Raw genomic sequence first — 20,580 nt, forward strand, 5'->3', positions numbered from 1 at the left:
AGTTTTTTACAAAAAAAAATTATCACACATTCTACGGATATTCAGCAACACTTACTCAACTGAAACACAAAATAAAATTACAGAAACACCAAATACAGACATTCTCTCAAATTAACCGGAAAGAACTTATTGTTAGTGAAGAATAAATGCCACAAGGTAAACTGCAGCACAGTGCTTGGCTAGGGCTCTCTTCCATCAAGCATCATCACATCGGTGGGGGACCTCACCGGTGGGTCAGTTCTACTGTCCCTTTATCTGCTGACCCAGCACCCAGGACTGAGCACTTCAAGTTTAAGTCATAGAAGAGGGTTTACACTGTAGCTCCAGGCTCCACAAAGCAGACAGATGCTACACATTTTACAGCCTCAAATGAATGGAAATGAGGAGGATATGTAGACTTGGCAAAAGCTACTGGGTTGAGAGAACACTCCCTGCCAGAGGAAAGTAGAAGTGGCCTCACTCTGGGGAAGGACCATTGCCTGGGAAGAAGATGATATGGAGACGTCAGAGGTGAGCAGATATTAAAGATCTGTGCATGGAGGTGAGACTGTGACAAGGAAGAGGTGTAGGGAGCATGTCAGATAGGAGGTCAGTGAGGGGACGTTATGTGGAGGTGCCTCTGTTCTGGGAAGTGAGGTCCAAGCTTGTGTATGGCACTCAGGGAAGACTTCGAGTAGAGTAACTGTGCAAAGCTTAACTCTTTATGCTTCCATTTGCAACTGTGAATTCCACCAGTTTGGACCCCTGTGAGTCACAGGCCAAGGACCAAGGAGCCTGGACCCTGGCCAACAGGGTTAATGGCACTTGTGCATGCATATATGCGTCATATCTGATCCTCGAAATCACCCACAAATTTGTCGTGAGTATTTTTACTTCTGTTTGACAGATGAGGAGGCCAAGGACCAGGAAGTTTGAATAGCTTGCAAAATGTTGTCCTCCATTGAGAGAGGGAGGTCACACTGGATTCAGTTCCTCCGACCACTCACCCACTGGTCCTCTCTCTTATTTCCGTTACATCTCTGTTCAGATTTCACCCTTTCATTGAAGGTTTCCCTGATCACCATTTATAAGTAGGAACCTCACTCCACACCAGCACCTCTTTCCCCTTTCCCTGCCCCCAAACTTATGACGCTCAGAAATACTAATACTTCCTTGTCTGCTGTTTACTGATCTCTCTTCCTCCCCCACCACAATGTGGAGTCAACGCAAGAAGGATTTGTCTATTATATTTACTGCTATACCCTCCCAACCTAGAACAATGCCTGGCACATCACTCTTGCCTAATCTTATTTGACATGTATGGACCAGGACTTCTGAATCATCTGGGGATCTTGTGCAAATGCAGATTCTGATGCCTGGGATAGGGCCTGTGGTGCTGATGTGGCCTGTCTGGGGACCGTCTTCCACGAAATCTGGCGTTCCTTTAGCTCAGATTGGGTAGTGGGCGGAGATGGCCATAGAAGAGGGTGAGGCAGGGACAGAAAGGAGGAGAATAATCAAAACGAATCCTGTATAAATAATTTTCTAATCGCAGTAATTCGTCTTTGATCTCATGAGCATCTTGAATGTGTGATATTTCTAAATTATAAACCCCACAGCACTCTGACCAGCCACCAAGCCTCAGATCCACCAGCTTCCCTGAAGAACACTTTAGAAGTTGTTCTGCAGTGGAAAACCTGGTTCAGTTGCTAAGCACACCTTAAAAAGAGAAACGCCTCGAAGGCTGCAGCCAAAGAAACCAACTCTCTCAAACAGGGATTTTCTTTAGGGTCTGTTTGGCAAACACGTATGTTTCTTACTTTGAGGCAGGTCATGTCAGCAGTTTAATTTAAGACATCAAATGAGAAACAATCTGTCTGGTATAACCTTTTGCCAGTGAAATGAACAGCCTCTGAGCCAGCTCCCAGAGAACACTCTCATTATCCTGGTCTCCGTGACATGGGACATATTGTCTCTTTTCTTGACTTGACCTTAACACATCACTGATGCAAAACATATTTCTAGTTTGAAAAATAGTCATCTAGAAAATAAAACCATTTCATCGTCTCAGCAACAGTTCTGAGCCTCAGCACTGTTGAAAATGTGTTTTATTTGTTTGATTTGTACCACTGACTGGTTCTAGCCTCTTAAAAAATTAGGGAAATATTTGTGAGCAGAGAGGTACACTGAAAAAATTTATTCTTTCCATTCCAAACATAAGGTCAGCAGACTAAGATCAATGGGAACATGGATTCTTTGATTTTGATCACCAAAGTTTCTTGGAAACTCAAGGAGAAAGAGGGTGTTGTTTGGAAGTGAAGATTCATGATCAAATTAAAGGGGAAAATATATGAAATCTCTAAAACTCTTTAAAATGGCAAAAACGTGGGGCGCCTGGGTGGCTCAGTCGGTTAAGCAGCCGACTTCGGCTCAGGGCATGATCTCACGGTCCATGAGTTCGAGCCCCGCGTCGGGCTCTGTGCTGACAGCTCAGAGCCTGGAGCCTGCTTCGGATTCTGTGTCTCCCTCTCTCTGACCCTCCCCCGTTCATGCTCTCTCTCTGTCTCAAAAATAAATACATGTTAAAAAAAATTAAAAAAAATAAAATAGCAAAAACGTGACTTATATCGTGTAGAGTTCAGCGGAATGGGGGGAGAAAGATTAGGGTCCATTTAATTTAATGAGAGACTTTCATAGATGAGGAAATTGTGGCTTGCAGAGGGAGACTTGCTCAAAAATATGTAGCTATAGTTGGAAGAGGCAGGACTAGAATTCAGGGCTCCTAGTTTGCAGGTTAATGACCTTTCCACTGCACTTACTTTTTTTTCCCTGACAAAAATCCTATACAATAGGTATGCTTGTATTTATTGGTGCATTAATTATATGAGTTCTTCACTGGACCTAGATCAGTTAGGATTAGCATCAACTACCACCAACAATGGCTGAAATAAGATAAAAATTTATATTTCACTCATTTGAAAAAAGATTGGTGGTAGGCAGATCTGCTGTGGTAACTCCCCAGAAATTAGGGACCCCCACTCTTAACTTTTTGTTCCATCTTCCTATTGTCAATTCATGACCAAGATGGATGCTGAAATTCCAACCATTATGTCCACACTACATGCTGGAAGATGAGAAGAAAGATAAAGGGCAAAGGGTCTTTGTTTTGCTGTCTTTTTCTCTTTTAAGGAGGCTTCCACAAATTTCCAACAATTTCTTCATATATCTCACCAGCCAGAACTTATACTGCCTCAAGGGACAGTGGGAAAGGTGACTCCACATCAAATTAGGGTTCTATTCCTGGGGAAGAAAGAGAACATGGGTCTTTGGAGGCAATGAGTGGTCTCTGCCACTGGACAGTGTGTATATAGCATTAAAAGCACCCCTGTGGCATGTCTACATTTGGCTTCCTTAAAATCAAAACATTAGGAGTTATGGTTCTGGGAGTGGTAGATCAGTTTGTCTTGGACTAACCGTTGCACAGAAAACAATTAAACTCTGGGGGTAGAAACAAAAACAAAAACAAACCTCTTGACGTCACAGGAGAACACCCTAAAGTAAGCAACTATTAAAGGGAATTCAGCCATTTAAAGAAAGGAACCACACTCACTTGGGTGAGCCCCACCTCTACATGGCTTTTCCCCTGAGGGCACTCCCCAGTTGTCATGGTACCAAGATGGTTGGAACCTGAGCAGAAAGCTGCTATCTATAGACTTGAAGGCTCAGAGAAGCGTCCAAGAGATGGGACATTGAGCGGGGACATTCTGGAAATAAAAGACACCATCAGAACCTGCATACAAAACTCTCCGACAATCCTTGGCTGAGTTCTGTTGTGTGCCTGCATGGGGAAGACCCCAGTAAAAGCCACAATTGGAAGGCTGGAAAGATTAAAAAGGCATTTCAGCTCTGCCAACACAGGCAAGAAAGCATTTGGAGTCTAAGTCCCTCCAAGTTAGAGGGACTTGGCTATTATTTTTTTTAAATATTTTTTCCTCTCCTATTCTTTTCTTTTTTTTTTCTTTGTCTGGGCTTTGCACATGTATTAGGGTACTTGTACCACAGGCCACTGAGGCTTTGTTCTTTTTTCTTCCCTTAGCTTTTTTGCTTTCCATTCTTCGGATTACATCATTTCTATTGCTATATATTCACACCCAGTGACTCTTCTGCCAACTCACATTTGCTCTTAAACCCATATTCAATGAATTTTCTATTTCAGATATTGTACTTTTCAGTTCTAGAATTTCCATTTTTTAAAATATAGTTTCCATTTCTCTGCTAAGATTCCCCATCTGTTCACTCATTATGATCATTTTTTTTTCTCAAAGTACTAGGGCATATTTATAATAGTTTCTTTAAAGTTCTTGCCTGCTAACTCCAATATCTGGATCGTATCAGGTCTATTTCGACTAATTTTTTTTCTTGAGTGTGAGTCAGCTTTTCCTTCTCCTGAACATACCTTTTAGTTATTTTTATTATACACAGGATCTTGTAGATCATATGTTGCAGAGTTTCTGTCTTCTGTTATCTTCCTGTGTTGACTTTTAACTTTTTTTCCTTTAGGCAGTTAGATTATTCGTTGATGACCTTGAACTCGTGAGAGAGAGTTAGAGAGAAAACACAAGTCACTAATAGCAGGATGGAAAAGAGGTATCATTATAGATCCTACAAACATGAAAAAAAACTAACAAGCGACTATGGATGATTTTATGACAATAAATTCTATAACTCAGATGCAATGAAGAAAAAATCCCTGTGTTATGCTGACACAAGAGAAAAGAAAAAAATGGAAAACCTCACAGAGAAACTATAGGCCCTATGATTTCACTGGAGAGTTCTTTCAACTGTGTAAGAAACAAATAATACCAATTTTACATAGTCGTTCAGAAAATAAAGAAATATTACAAGGTCATAATATAACAGATAAAAATAAATGTGAGAATCTATATGATTATATAATTAATTTAAAAGGAATTTCTTCAGGATAAAGAAAAATGATATTAGAAGAAAATAAGTCATTACTATGTAATGAGGATCACCAGAAATAATAAATATGAGGGTAGATATTAACAGATTAAGAAAAACATTTGACAAAATTCAACACTTGTTTGCAATAAAAACTCTCAGGAACTAAAAATAGAAGTGAATCTTGACAACCTTATGGAGGTCATCTACAGAACCTTATAGCTAAGAACATAATTGTGAATGACTAAATGCTTTCCCCCTCAGATCAGGAACAAGGATGTCAGCTCTCACCAGGTCTATTCAATATTCAACTGGGGCTCATAAGCCAGTGCAATAAATCAAGCAAAATAAATAAAAGGCGTAAATATTAGTAAGAAATAAGCACTATCATTATTATGATATTTTGGACTAAAAAAAATCCTAGGAATCTGCAAAACAACTAAGATGTAATAAGTAAGTTTAGCAAGGTTGTTAGATGCAAGACAATAGATAAAAGTAAACTACAATTCTATATACTAGTAGCAAACAATTTAAAAATAAAAAATTTAGGGGCACCTGGGTGGCTCAGTCGGTTGGGCATCCGGCTTTGGCTCAGGTCATGATCTCATGATTTGTGAGTTCGAACCCTGAGTCGGGCTCTGTGCTGACAGCTCAGAGCCTGGAGCCTGCTTTGGATTCTATGTCTCCCTCTCTCTCTGCCCCTCCCCTGCTCATGTTCTGTCTGTCTCTCTCTCTAAAATAAATAAACATTAAAAAAAATTTAAAAATAAAAAATTTAAATTCCATTTATAATAACATCAAAGTATGTAAAATACATAGGAATGATTTTAATAAAAGCAGTACAAGACCTCTATTCTTAAAGCTACAAAACATTGAGAATAATTAAAGTTTAATAAATGGAGAAATATGTTTATGGACTAGGAGGCTCAGTACTGTTGATAAGTCAATTATCCTTAAATTTATCCAGACTTTTTTTTTAAGTTTATTTATTTTGAGAGAAAGTGTGCATGTGTGTGTGTGTGCACGCGCGCACACACACACACACACACACACAGGAGTTGGGGATGGGCAGGGAGAGAGGGAGACAGAAAGAATCTCACAAACCGTGAGATGAAATCAAGGGTCAGATGTTTAATGACTGAGCCACCCAGGCGCCCCTATCCACACTTTGAAATAAAATCCCAATTAAAGTTCTAATGGACCCTTAACATGGTTAAATTTAAAACACTGACAACATCAAATGTCAGGATGTGGAGTAATAGGAACTCTCATTCATCGGTAGTGGTGGTGGTGGAAAATGGTATCACCACTCTAGAAAACAGTTTTTCACAAGGTCTATGTTCATATACATATTCTATCACTCAGCAATTCCACTCCTAGGTAGTTACCCAAGAAATTTCACTCCTAGGAATATACCCCATAAGAAGAGTTGTACAAAGTTATTTAAGCTGCATTATAAATAGTAGTCAAAAACTGGTAACAAATTTCAACAGAATGGATTAAAAAATGTGGTATATTCATACAATGGACTCAGCAATGATTGATACATATAACAGTGTGGATAAATCTCAAAAACAATTATGTGAGGGAAAGACATTATACCCAAAGGATATATACTGTATGATTCCATTTATAAGATGTTCAATAAGAGGCAAACAGAATAGGGGATAGAAATCAAAACAATGGTTGTCTGTGGTAGGGTGAGAAGATTGAGGAAATTTCTGGGGTAGTGTATACACACATATGTGTATATGTATACACAAACACATGTATACATTATATATTGTTTTTTTTATAAATTATATAGCTTGTTTGTGGGCTTGTTACAAAAGCCTACACCTTTGTCACAATGCAGAGAACTGTACCTTAATATATATGTATTTGCTTGTAGATGAACTACACTTCAATTGAAAAAATGGTATTTTTAAAACATGATTTCTCATCAGTTGGATATCTGTTTTGGTTTAAGCAGGTCAAGTAAAAGCCCTCTTATTAGCAAATTTGGGACAGCTAGTTAGCTACTTAACTGAAAAAGTGTATTTAAATATCATTTAAACATATATATGTTCATATATTTTTTCAGTATTTTAATATGAAACATATATACACATCTATATAAATATAAAACACATATATAAACACACATAACTTATATACACATTTATACTAATATAAGACACATACATACACATTCAATGGCCAAGGCCATTTGTGTTCTACATTGTCATTCTTGTATAAACCATCACCATAACATACCATTTATGATTTCTAGTGTCAATTTCTTTAAAATGGAATAAGAAATTAAATTCATTGTGGAAGCAATCTAAATGCAAACTCCTTCTAGGTTTTTATAATTTTTCCCACATTTGTGAGCTCTCACATCTTGTGAGCTCTGTAACTGACTTGAAAGATTTTTGTGTGTGTGTGCTTTTCCTTTCATCTCAATTTCCAAAGCACTCAACTTTGTTTTCATAGCAGAAAAGTGACACTCTCTTTTTCCCATTCTTATTTGATTGGTTTACATCATATTTAATTTAATTACATCGTCACAATAACCATATAACCTTGCATTAAGGCACTGTTCAGATCCCTGTAAGTTCTCATTTAAATCCAAGATAATGGCCTCCTTCCATACATCAAGATATAATAAAGTCACAGGAAGGTAAAGCTTTGTTTTTTTAATCTATAAACCTCTTTCAGGGTCCCTCACCTTCCTTGCCCTCTTTGCATCGCTTTTGCCCCAACAGCTATAATCCACAGTGAAACTGTGGCAACCCTCTCAGCCCTTTCCTATGTGCTTTCTTTCCTCTGAAATGGTTTAAAGATCTTTACAATCATTATTTCCTAAGTGGCCAATAAACATGTGAAATGGTACCCAGCTTTTTAAATATTCTGGAGAATGCAGACTAAAACCACGATAAGATATCACTACATGGCAATCAGAAGAAAATAAGTGATCACTAAGCACTTCCATACTCTGCTGATGGATATGTGAACTGGCTCACCCAATTTGGAAAATGGTGTGGTATCATCTAATAAAATTGAAGATAGGCAAATAGTAGCACTTCCTCTCCTATGTCTGTATCTGGAGATGTGTGCTTATGTGCACTATGACACTTGTACAAGATTGGTTTTGGCAGCAGGATTTGTAATTGTCCCAAACTGGAAACAAGCCAAATGCTTTTCAATAGCAGAATGGATTAATAGTAGTGCGTCCACACAACAGAATATTAAGTAGCAATAAAACCATATAAACTAGAGTTACACGCAATAAAATGGATGGATCCTAGAAACACTATCAAATAAAAAAGAAAGTCACAAAACAATACACACAATGTGATTCTTTCATGCAAAGCTCAAAACCAGGCAAAACCAAACTATATTTTTTAAAGTTTTTTTAATGTTTATTTGTGTGTGTGTGCGTGTGTGTGTGTGTGTGTGTGTGAGAGAGAGAGAGAGAGAGAGAGAGAAAGAGAATGAGTGGGAGAGGGGCAGAGAGAGGGAGACACAACATCTGAAGCAGGCTCCAGCCTCTGAGTTGTCAGCACAGAGCCTGATGTGGGGTTCGAACCCACAAACTGCGAGACAATGACCTGAGCTGAAGTCGGACACTTAACCGACTAAGCCACCCAAGCACCCATGTCTTTAAGGATGCATACAGGTAATACAGCAAAAATAACAAGAAAATGATTTGCATAGAGTCCAGGAGAGTGGTTGCATCTGGAGACAGGGTGATGCATGGGCCAGGGAGGGGGTACTTGTGGTGAGGGCTTCTAGGGTGCCAGTCATGCTCTATTTCTTGACTTAAGTGGAACTTAGTTCACAACTGTATTACATGAATGTGTTATATTCTGTTGTATTCACAGCAAAATGTTTTAAAACACTGAGTGTTTTCTATGTTTGGGGATCAGTTTCAAATATATAGTTAATCCTCACAGGCATGAAGATTCTGATCACTAATTTTCTTAGACTGTTTGGTTAATGATTAGAGTGAAGTAGAGCTAAGAAGAAACAGGAACAGTAACATTCAACAGCAGGGAGAAGAGTAGAGAAGTGGACCACACATTCATTAGTATACATTTGAGGGAAGGCAGTCGTCTTAAGTTATCTAATAAAGAGGGGTGCCACCTAATTTCACATTAAGCCAAATTATTTAAGTTATCTATAAGTGTACTTCCCAGTATTTGCCTCTCCACATTCATGAACCCCGTATAGTAATTCAACTTTTGATTTGGAATCAAAAAAACATTAATAAAAGCTTTATTGAAATCCAATTATCAAGATGTCTTTTCTCCCCCACTTTAGCCAGTAAGTGACTCAGTTGCAAGATGTTGCTTAAAATACCATAAAATGATTTCTATTAACAAAATCAAGTTTGCTGAGATTTCTCCATTTATTTTAGCATTATTTGTAAAAATTACCCTTGTTATTAGCCACCGAGGACCATCAAGGCAGCATATATTTTTATAGCACTTCTTAAAAAGCCCTTCTTTAGGCACTACTTTTTCATCTTTCGTTATGTTAATCATTAAAAACTTCAAAGAACAGAAGATTGAACAGACTGCCGTCAGTAGGCATCATTTATGACTGGATGTTACATATGAGCACATGTGTGTGTACACGCATGCGCGCGTGCGCACACACACACACACACACACACAGGGCCACAGACACACCACTGGGAGATTTAAGGCTGGAGACAGAATCTGAGCGAGTGCCCATCAGCCTGTCTCGCTAGGCATTCCCAGGTCACTCAATGTTAATGCCTCTCATGTCCAGATCTCTCAAGTGATGCCAAATGGGGAAAAGTACAAGAAACATCTATCATGTGGTGAATACAAGAGCCAAAACAAACACTTGCCCTTTGGGGGTTTCTCTTTTCTTGGACTGATGGCATCCATACATAGTTTTATTATCCAAGAAGAATCATAAAAAGGGGGATGCTATTTGGAGTTGTTACAGAGATGATTTTACTGTGCTCAAGTTTATTTTCTGGAGATGGTTGCATTTCAGGGACTGAGGGAGCTATATTGCTGCATTTATAACTACAAAATATATCAAGAAACTAGAAATAATTTTTAGAAGCATGATGCCCCAAACAGAAAGCAACCTAAAATCCACCACTGGTAATATGGGTAAATCAACTGTGGTTTATTCATATAATGAAGCGGATAGACTTGACCCTAAAACTGCTCATTTCAGCTATAGGTTATCACATTATCAGACAAGTCTCTGTATCTCTAAAAGGTTTGATATCAGATTTATCTGTGTAATTAAAAATGAAGTGATAATGAAAGGGTCCCCCACTGTTTTACAAAACAGTGTGGTGGTCCTTTGATTCCTGTGGTAATGACATGACAGGCCGCAAGAAATCCCATAGCTGCCTCACCGCCACTTGGACAGCTGTTCTGCTCACAATTCCAACGACAGTCGGCTAGAAACCAGGAAGTTGGGCAACACTATGCTCCCAGCGCAGGAGAAGAAAAGGGTGAGTTACTGTGTTCCCCACCTCTGCCACCATTTAGACACGGGATTGTGTAAACCCTGCTTCACACGGAGCTAACCTCCACTACCAAACCAGGAGGGAACCTCACAATTCTTGATAATCAATCATTTTAAACAAGGTATACAACCCTTTTCCTTTAAAATTTAATAAGATATTTGATACAAAATATTTTTTTACATAAACATGCATTATGAAGCAGATTAATAAAACAAATACTCTGAAGCCAACTTTAACTTATAAAATAGAATCTACAGATTCTTTTGAAGTCCCTTTGTGAGGTCTTATAATCCCAACCCACTGTCTGCTCCCCACAGAGGTAACCACCACTCTGAAATCTGGCAGTTGTTACCTTTATCTTTCCTCCTTTTTATAAATACATGTGTGTCCCTAAATAACAGCTTACTTAATTTTGCTTGTTTTCACTTGATTCTAGGATAGAACACACTTTAGGTTTTCTTCCTACCTTTCAGGTTATTCCACCTCAATTTCCTTGCTCTTCCAGTCTTCCAAATCTAGCATGCCCAGACACAGTCCTTAGACCTCTTTCCAGCTAAATTAATGGGTGATGACCAAGTATGATGGTTACAGACAGGTGCATACATGGTTTTAAATGCCACCGATAAGTCCCTCTTCTGAGCTGACCCTCCGTATCTGACTGCATACTCAACATACTCACTGAATGTCTAATAAGCATCTCAAAATCAACTCATCCAAAACTGAGACTTCGATCTTCTCCAAAATTTTTTTTTCTTCTCCAAAAAATGGAAACTCCACTATCTTTTTTTTTTAATTTTTAAATTTTACTTAAATCCAAGTTAGTTAACATGTAGTGTAATAATGGTTTCAGGAGTAGAATTTAGTGATTCATCACTTACATATAACACCTAGGGCACATCCCAACAGGTGCCCTCCTTAATGCCCATCCCCCATTTAGTCCATCCCCCCACCCAACAACCCTCAGAGTGTTCTCTGTATTTAAAAGTCTCTTCTGGTTTGCCTGTATCCTATCTTATTTTTTCTTCTGTGAGATTAGAGAGATTGTTTGGAAAAGTCTCATACTATATCCACGTGTCTTAATCTCTCAGTCTTCCACATGGAAATTATCCATACAAAAGGAAAAAAAGGCTTTTCTTTAACTTCTGTTTCACTTTACTCAGATCTACTTTTCAGTTTGCAAATTCCCCCTTTGGCTGAATACCACTACTATTCAAGCCTTCCATCTTAATTTCTTTTTTGTTTTTAATTTTTAATGTTTATTTCTGAGACAGAGAGACAGAGCATGAGTGGGGGAGGGGCAGAGAGAGAGGGAGACACAGACTCAGAAGCAGGCTCCAGGCTCTGAGCTGTCAGCACAGAGCCCGATGCGGGGCTCGAACACACAAACCGTGAGATCGTGACCTGAGCCGAAGTCGGACCCTCAACCGACTGAGCCACTCATGCGCCCCCTTAATTTCAATTATTACATTTTGATTTCTAAAAATTCTATTTAGCTCTTTTAAGAATGTATCTGTTCATTTTTTGATAGCTTTTTTCTTATATGTGTTTTAAATAACTTTTTAATATCTTTAAGTGTATCAAAACTTTTTGTATTATGGACTTGAAAATTTAATATTGACGCCTTTGCAGATGTGTGTTTGTTTGTTTTTTTTTTTTCTGTTGACTAGCAACTAGTGTCGGTTTATTTTCTGTTCTCTGTGATTTAAATTTTTTTTAATGTTTATTTTTGAGAGACAGAGACAGAGAGAGAGAGAGAGAGAGTGAGTGTGTGTGTGTGTGTGTGTGTGTGTGTGTGAGCGGGGGAGGGGCAGAGAGAGAGAGAAAGACACAGAATCTGAAGAGGCTCCAGGATCTGAGCTGTCAGCACAGAGCCTGATGCAGGGCTCGAACTCACAAGCCGTGAGATCATGACCTGAGCTGAAGTTGGATGCTTAATCCACTGAGCCACCCAGGCGCCCCCCGCTTTTAAAAAAAAATTCTTTAAAACTTCTCTGTGATTTTAGATTGTGAGTTTAAATTAGTTGCCACTCTACTGTGGGGGGGGGTCTTTTAAGGACTGGATTAAGGGTACCTTTCTCAAAGGATGATTTTTGTTTGCTTTTGTCAGGCAATGAGCATTCCTGTAATGAATCCTTTTAAAATACAAATAAGCAAAACAAACTATGCAAGTACTGTAGATTCAGGTACTAAACCATGTCAATGGTAGCCAGTGGCTATTAATTTTCAAGAAAACCTTAAAAAAAACAAAACAACTCGAGACTAGCCAAGGCTGAAAATGACTATTTGCATCTTCAATTTTTGTTTTGGTTTATTTTAGTTCACTATTTGTAAAAGGATGTTGCCTTTCAGGGATCCTGGTTTTATGTGAGGTGAACTCTTGATTTGTGTCCCAATTATCCACAGGCTCAAAGTTTTATATACATTCTCTAGGCTGCAATGATCAGTATAGTCTCCCAGATTTTGCAAGTTTCCAAGCTTCTCTAGAGATAAAAAGTTTTAGCAAGCATCACAATCACCCAGAGGATTTTCTAGAACACAGATTGCACGGTCTTTGCCACAGTCACTCAACTCTGCTGTTGTAGCACAAGAGCAGCTACAGATAAGACATAAACAAATGTGTGTAGTTGTGTTCCAATAAGACTTTATTTACAAAAATATACATCAGGCCAGGTTTGGCCTGGGGCCATAGTTTGCTGACCCCTGTTCTTGATGGATGTCCCTACTCTGTTCCTGGTCACAAGGGGTTCCTTTTGCTTTCTTGCAGGCACAGCTAGTCATTTAAAAACGTTTAAAAAGGGGTGTCTGGGTGGCTTAGTTCGTTTAAGCGTCCCACTCATGATCTCAGGGTTTGTGAGTTCTAGCCCGGTGTTGGGCTATGGGTCGGGCTATGCACTAACAGTGTGGAGCTTGCTTGGGATTCTCTCTCCCTCTTTCTCTGCCCATCTCTCTCTGTCTGTCCCTCTCCCCCCACCCGCCTCCCTTCCACACTTGTGTGCACATGTGTTTTCTCTCTCTCTCAAAATAGATGAATAAACTTAAATTTTTTTCTAAAGGTAAAAGGGTTTAAAATTATTTTACTGAAAAATTTCAGAGGTTACATAGCAGAAAATCTTTCAGGATCTTCATTCTCACATATTGCCAGAAATAGAAGTCCTGCATTTAAATTTCTACTTGTTGAAAGAATTTAGGGCAAGACTTTTCTAGTGGAAACGATCTTCCTTCCGTACAAATCCAATCTCTTTAGTAGTCCATGAAAAGTTTATGATTAGGCTTGGTTTTTCTGTAGAGGCTTTTTCTACTCTCTGCCCCTACAGAACATACTTTTCTATTTCACTTGGCCGTCTACCTACCTACCTTAACTTGGTTACACCCTGAACTTGCCTTGCTGTCTCATTCCTGCATGACTTTGCACATACTTTTCCATCTTCCAGGTTTGCTCTCCCTTCCTTCCCCACACTAAGTTTGTAAATTCCTGTTATTCCTTCAGCCCTCATTAGAAGTACCTCTTCTGTGAAGCTCTTCCTCTCCAAAGCTGCTACTCTGTCTCATGTGTGCCCTCTAATTATGCCTATTATTACACCTACTGTACTCCACTGCCATTGCTAGTTTTCAAGAATGTCTCCTTGCTAGGCTATGAGAAACAAGGATGGGAATAAGTCTTATTTATCTTTAAATGACCAGTGCTGGGTACATGTTTTTTACTCAATAAATTTAACTGTTTACTTTTGAAAAATGGAATAAATGGCAAAGCAAATGAATGACTGTTTAGGGAATGGGATTTTAAACAAACCACTTGTTTAAACCCTTAAGGTTTTAATCTATCTCAGTAATCACTGGCCAAATTAGAACCTCCTAAACCCAGTCTTGTTCATTATCCTGGTTAGTCAAACCAACATAAAGTCAGGAGTGAAACACACAAGGACGTGGACCGCTGCATGCATCACACCCAACCAGCAACAGGGAGGCCATTTATTATCTCTAAAATAAAACAAAAGACAAAGCATTTTGTTTCTCTTTTATTGCAACCCATTGCAAGGTCAAAAGATTCACGGAAATATAGAAACTACAAACTGGGTGGATTTCCTTTATCCACTCAAAAAGACATTAAAGACAAAGGACCAGAATTTTTCACTACAGCAATATATTTCATAGTCTTTATTCTGAAAATACTGTTGACATTTTGGAGAGGATACAAAGCCCTGCATTAAACGTGTTCACGTATATTTATGACATTCTAAGCAAAACAAGAAACTATATTGCCCAGAAATCATTTTAAGCCTCATTTCAAAGCATTTAATGAGAACACATTCAACAACCATCACAGGATCACTCAAGGTGATGCTTTTTTTTTTCTTTTTCTGGTTGTTTTTTTGAGATTAATGCTTTGAGGCTGGATATGATGTTTCTACAGATTTCTACAAATATACCAAAGCAGTTTTCCAGGTTATGTTGCATCAGGCTTTCTGGATTAGTCAACATCTTAAAGAATAAGTGCAAGTTCCCCACCCCACCCCACCCCCAAGCTAAAGCATGTTATAGTGCTGTATTTGAGATTCAAACAACGCAACATTATAAAAAAAATCAATTTTACACTTCTGAAACCATTTGACAAGCAAACTGTAACACTCTAAAGATGACAACTTTGAACTGAAATGGCACCATCCATATCATCAATGGCTCTCCCTTCTTTTTTTTTTTTAACTATTTAAAATATAGTGTGACGTATATAAAAATTAAACTTCTGCTTATTCACTCAAGCTACTATTTCTATACATACTGTCTTATAAATTAGTTTTGGATTAAAAACCAGTTAAAATGTTGTGAATTAAAATATTTTTCAGTGGTGGGGAAATGAATATGAAAACAATACTATTTGATGTGCAAGACGAACTCTTTTATTAATAATAAAGTTTTTAATCTTACACAAATTGTATTCCTTTCAAATTAAATTAGTTATCTAGTGATGGAAAAAATACCCTTGGTGCTTACTAAGTAGATTTTCTTAACTGATTGGGATTAAAAGCAAAACAATGCCACATCAGAAACATGTTGACGTAATCAAAGGAAACAGTGTTTACAAAAAAGGAGTCTTTATAAATAAGTGAATAGTATTTGAATGTAAAGCTATATTTTGTTTCTTACAGCTAGTATCATTTTAGCCATATTGGGGCTTACAGAAAGTGAAACTCAAACCTTAGTATATCTGTTAAAGACCAAAAAAAAAACCAGTTATGTCCACATTGGGGGAGAATAAATAGCAAACTCACAAGTCAGGGTTTTGTATCTAGCTCTACTGTGAAAGATAATCACTCTTTAGCTTAAAAAGGCTCCCTGTGGTCTTGATTATAAATCTAGACACAGGCAAGTTTACTTGAGCCTGAGTCCCTACTATGAATTAATTGTAAAGATGTGTGAAATCAAAACACATATTCATTTACTTATCGATATTGTCTTAACTGAAAGCTGGCAATCTTTAAACAAAGAAATGCTTATTTCTGACAAGTGTAAACAAAATCTTAATGAAAAGACTTTCTAATTTTTTCCTCTTAACTCATACATTAACCAGCAATAGATCTTTGCAGTAGCACAAGAACTATTCAAAAATAACATGCATATATCCATAAAACCTGTTCTAAAGCTCAAAGCAAAGCAAAGAAAAAAAAAGAGAGAAAAGAAAAAAAGAAAGTAATAGGAAGATTGTCTACTTATATCTCACTCATTAATTTTCTATTCATGTGACTACCTCCGAATTTCAGAAATACATGTTCATAATTACCAAAATTAACAAAAAAATAATTAAATGATCGGTAGGGTTGTTTTTAAATAATTGCACACTATTAATTACATTGGTGCCTTTAATGTGGAGAATGCTAAAGTTAGCTCCAAATATCATTAAAATATATCTGGACCAGTTACTATCCATGAAATAAAAGCTAACACAACGTTAACACAAAACTTCACTGAAATATTCAGGACTCAACAGAACACATTTGCAAAATAATGAATAATTAACTTTTGTGAGCTGGCCAGGGGAGTTCAGATTGTTGCCTCCATATAAAAACTTCACCGAAGGCTTAATTCTCTCTAGTCCCTACATCATCTCCAGATAGCAAGTTGACCATCTGTGGATACAGTGAGTTAGGCAGAGCCACAGTGGATGACATGTTTCCTCAGTGACCTGGAGGAACGCCCCTGTGTCAAAAATGGTCTAGAAAGAAACTGCCCTGGAATTGTGTACGCACGCACGTGTGCATGTTTATGAAGGAGTGTAAGAACATATATGTGTGTACGTGCTTGAAATTTTGCAGGGTACTGGTTTCCCGGTTTCCAATTAGTGCAACATCACTTCTGGTCTGGTGATCATCAGAAGTGCACGATTCTATCCCATCAAAAGACAAGACAGTTGCATTTATTTTGGGGTGTCTTCAAGAGGCAGTAGTTAGAAGCTCAAAATAATAGACCGATGTTTTTTTGGTTCTACAGGAAGAAAAAATTTTTAGAGAAACAAGTCTTTGAACTTAAAAACTAAAAGGTGTGTGTGGCTTTTGAAATCTTTAATTTTTAAGGAAAAAAAAAAAAGAACCCCAGCTCACCTGGGAACAAATAGCAATTGCGCTTATGCTATGCAGTATGCAAACAAGACACAAATATACACACTCGGGTACACCCGTACACGTGGAACAGTTAAAACCCTTCCAAGGGATCGCCTGCCCCAAATCTCCTGCTCCTCTCCGCCCTGCTGACTGATCAGAGTGGACCTACGCGGGAGCAGGAGTGTTAGGAGGAGGCAGCAGACATGTTGGGGGTCCAGCCCATCTGATAGGCTCTCTCCAAGGTCCTCTTGCAGTCCTGCAGCACCGTGCTGAAGGTGATGTGGGGGTACTGCTGCACCAGCTGCTCCACTGTCACTTCATTGACCTGCAACCAAAGAAGAGCCATCGTCAAGCACAGGACGGGATGGCTGAGACCGCCCACTGCCCGTGTCCTCTGACTGATGTGCTAATGGTGGTAACAGGAACTCTCACCTCATTCCCCATCAGCAATGTGAGCCAGTGTTCTGTGAGAAGGTATGTGTCCCTTTTTGCCTGACCTTCCCGATTTCCTGAGTACTACATTCACCCTCAGGGATTTTTTAAAGAAGACATAGGATATCAAGAAATCAAATGTGTTTTCTAGAAGCATAAATGATAGCGACTTGTTGAGATCTTAACAATGCCCACTGAAAAGCTAGTGCCTGGGAGGAGAGGCAGCAGGGAGATAGCATTCTAATGTGCATTTAGCTACATCATCAACCTGACAGCTTTTTTAGGACAAAACTGTAGAGTGGTAGAGAGGATCCACAGGAATCTAGATGGAAGTGTTGGGGGAAATGTTTATTTTTCTTCCCTTTAAATGTTAAGGCATTGCAAACTTCAAGTCCCTTTGTGAAAAGGGCTGAAATGTGAGGAATCAATAATTAAAACATACATGGCTGGCAGGTCAGGGATGGCCCCAATAGACCTTAACCATCAAAGATACCACCTTGATTCTTGATTAGACAAGGCAATCAGACAGGCCTAATTAAAACTAACACCTTTACAATTGCTGTGCTGTGAAGGGATTAATTTGTCAATTATTTTTAAGCTGATTGCAGTTCATATCACAGAAGTAGACAGCTTCCTTCATCCTTTAGATAAATAAATGATTAACCTAAGAACCACAACTTTTAGGTAGCTTTATTTAAAATCTTTATTGAACACTTGGGCATTTTCAAATGCATCAATATTTCATTTATACTGAGTAAGCTGGTCTGAAAGAAGGTGCTTATGATACATAATTTTGTGCTCCCTCTCCATGTCTGTCCATTCTTGAAAAAGATCAGGACCACCGAGAAATGCCTAAAACAACATCAAACCCTTGCTTTTTGCTTTGAAAGCCTGCTTAGAAGTATGACGACCATGACATTCAGTCGTCTACACTTTTCTGAGATAACATGATGTTTTCTGGGTGATTTGGAAAACTGTTATATATAATCTTTTTTTTTTTATTGAGAATTGATATTTCAACATTGCACTGATGATACTTAATCTGTCAGAACACCTCTCTATTCAAGACTTGCTTGTATTAAATCAACTTTCACTCCAAATTCAACCAAACCATGTAGTTAATTCTTTTTGTGATAGTTATGATGTATAACATTGTTTTCAAAAACAAGAAGAAAATCATTTAAAGTAAAAAAGAAAAACTGATATACAAATTAGAGTTGAGAATATGAATTGATGGCCTTAAGAGGATCTTATGCAACATTTTTAATTTTTTAATTTAAATTTATGATCTAAGTTTTGCTTGGGTTGAGGCAGCCTAAGACAGTACACTTAAGAAGGCCATGTGCCATCTGGCTCTATATATCTCGGTAGCGTATTTTTGATACTCCAGTCACCTGACTTAATCCCAGATGATCAAACTGTTCAAGTTCTTTCTGGCCTCAGGGTCTTTGCACATGTTATTCTCTTTACCTGGAATACTTTTTAACCCACTTCCCCCTAAAAGCCCTCTCTTCATGCCTACTTCCTACTTAGTCTTCAGTTCTTAGCTTCAGTGTCATTTCCCCAATGTCATTTCACTGCCCTATCCCTGCTCCCCCCCACCCCAAATTAGGTAAGGCTTTTAGGTTATTTACTCTTCTAACATTGCCCACTTTGTCTTCATAACACTTATAAAGTTAGTTTATAATTACTTAATTTAATATCTGTTTCTCCTGCCCCAATGTACAATCCACAAGAGCCATGATCATTTTTGTACCCACAAGTCAGGCCTAGTTATTAGTGAAAGAATGATAAAAAAAAAAATATCAAAAGGCAAGTAAGAAATGGAAACTCAAGAGCAAGGCAAAACCAGACATTAAATACTAATCACACAAAGACCAATTCCCTGAGGAACTCTTATTTGGCTCAGGAATTCCCTCCTTCAAGAAGCCTTCCCGAAGCAAGCCTATCTCCCAGAAAGGTAGGGTTAGGTACCCCCTTCTCTGTGCACCTGTGGTGGGCACCCTGCATGGTTCTTTCTTTTATTTAAGCACTCTCACTGTGTAATCATCTCTTTACTTGCCTATGGCTTCCACCTGCATAAGAAGAGCCTCTGGGGACCAGGGACTGTCTCTTACCTTTAAGGCTGTCAAGCTGTGTGCAACGTAGAGAAGAAAAATGGCAACTGTGGTTCATACCATGGACTTGAGAGTCAACCAGAAACAGGTTTGAACCCTCGTTTCACTTTACTTCTTTGAGATTTGGTTTCCTCAACTATACACACAGGATAAAACTACTTAAAAGTAACAGGATTGTTCTAAGGCTTAAGTGTAATGATATGCTTAACACTGTGACTGACTTAAAAAGGTCCCCAAATGGTAGCTCTTATTATTAGAGCAGGCACTTGGTAAATGGTTATTAGGTGCATGAGTTAATTAACGATACGCTAGGGTGACCGATTCTCTGTCGTGATGCTCCATATTGTTCAGTTTCTGAGATATTTCAGAAGTGAACCTTGGTATCATTAGTTGTAGTGTTCAAAATAAAATAATCACAGGGTGAGAAGTAAGCTTTAAAACATACATCATACACAGGAAGAGTCTATTCTACCTTATTGGTCTCTGGAGGTGATTCCAGAACTTTCCTTAATGGAACAGTGCAGGTTTTAAATATCTACTTTCAGAAAATCCTCCCTTTTCTTTACCTGATGTTCCCCACTTTGCTGTTAGGTTACCTTCCTCCCTTCTGTCATAAACAAACCCATAAGGATGCAGGTCTCATTAAGAAAGAACTGAAGTCATTTGGTCAGACAGGATGCATGGCAAGGGAAGAAAGTCCAGACCACTCAGTATTCAAGGAACAGTGACCAGGAAAACAGATAACAGAAAACCGAGAAGAGAAAACATTTAAACCCACTGTAAAGATGGGCACTGTCTTCTGTGCTGCCTCTTTTCTGATCTACATGTGGGCTCGCACAAAGTCCGATACCTAGGGATTGACAGGCAATCTGTTTTGGAGGTCCAATTTTTAAACACAGAAAAAAAAAATCTCTATGTGGTAACTGTTTTGTGGGAAGAGAGATACAATTTACCTTAAGCAAACCTGATATATAAACATAAATTTATGAAGTAT

General features: G+C 38.3%; 1 protein-coding gene across 3 annotated transcripts in view; it reads right to left on the reverse strand.

The window, feature by feature from the left end:
- Positions 1-14,446: 14,446 nt before the first annotated feature.
- The window catches only part of FBXL17 (F-box and leucine rich repeat protein 17), a 493,271-nt gene continuing 487,137 nt past the window's right edge, over positions 14,447-20,580 (reverse strand). For all 3 annotated transcript variants that reach the window (XM_027036588.2, XM_027036580.2, XM_027036579.2), the window contains one exon: positions 14,447-17,362. In XM_027036588.2, coding sequence (XP_026892389.1) covers positions 17,222-17,362 — 141 coding nt within the window. In that variant the 3' untranslated portion in view covers positions 14,447-17,221. The remainder of the gene's footprint in view (positions 17,363-20,580) is intronic.

This window comes from Acinonyx jubatus, chromosome A1 (genome assembly GCF_027475565.1).
Source record: "Acinonyx jubatus isolate Ajub_Pintada_27869175 chromosome A1, VMU_Ajub_asm_v1.0, whole genome shotgun sequence".
Lineage (NCBI taxonomy): Eukaryota > Metazoa > Chordata > Mammalia > Carnivora > Felidae > Acinonyx > Acinonyx jubatus.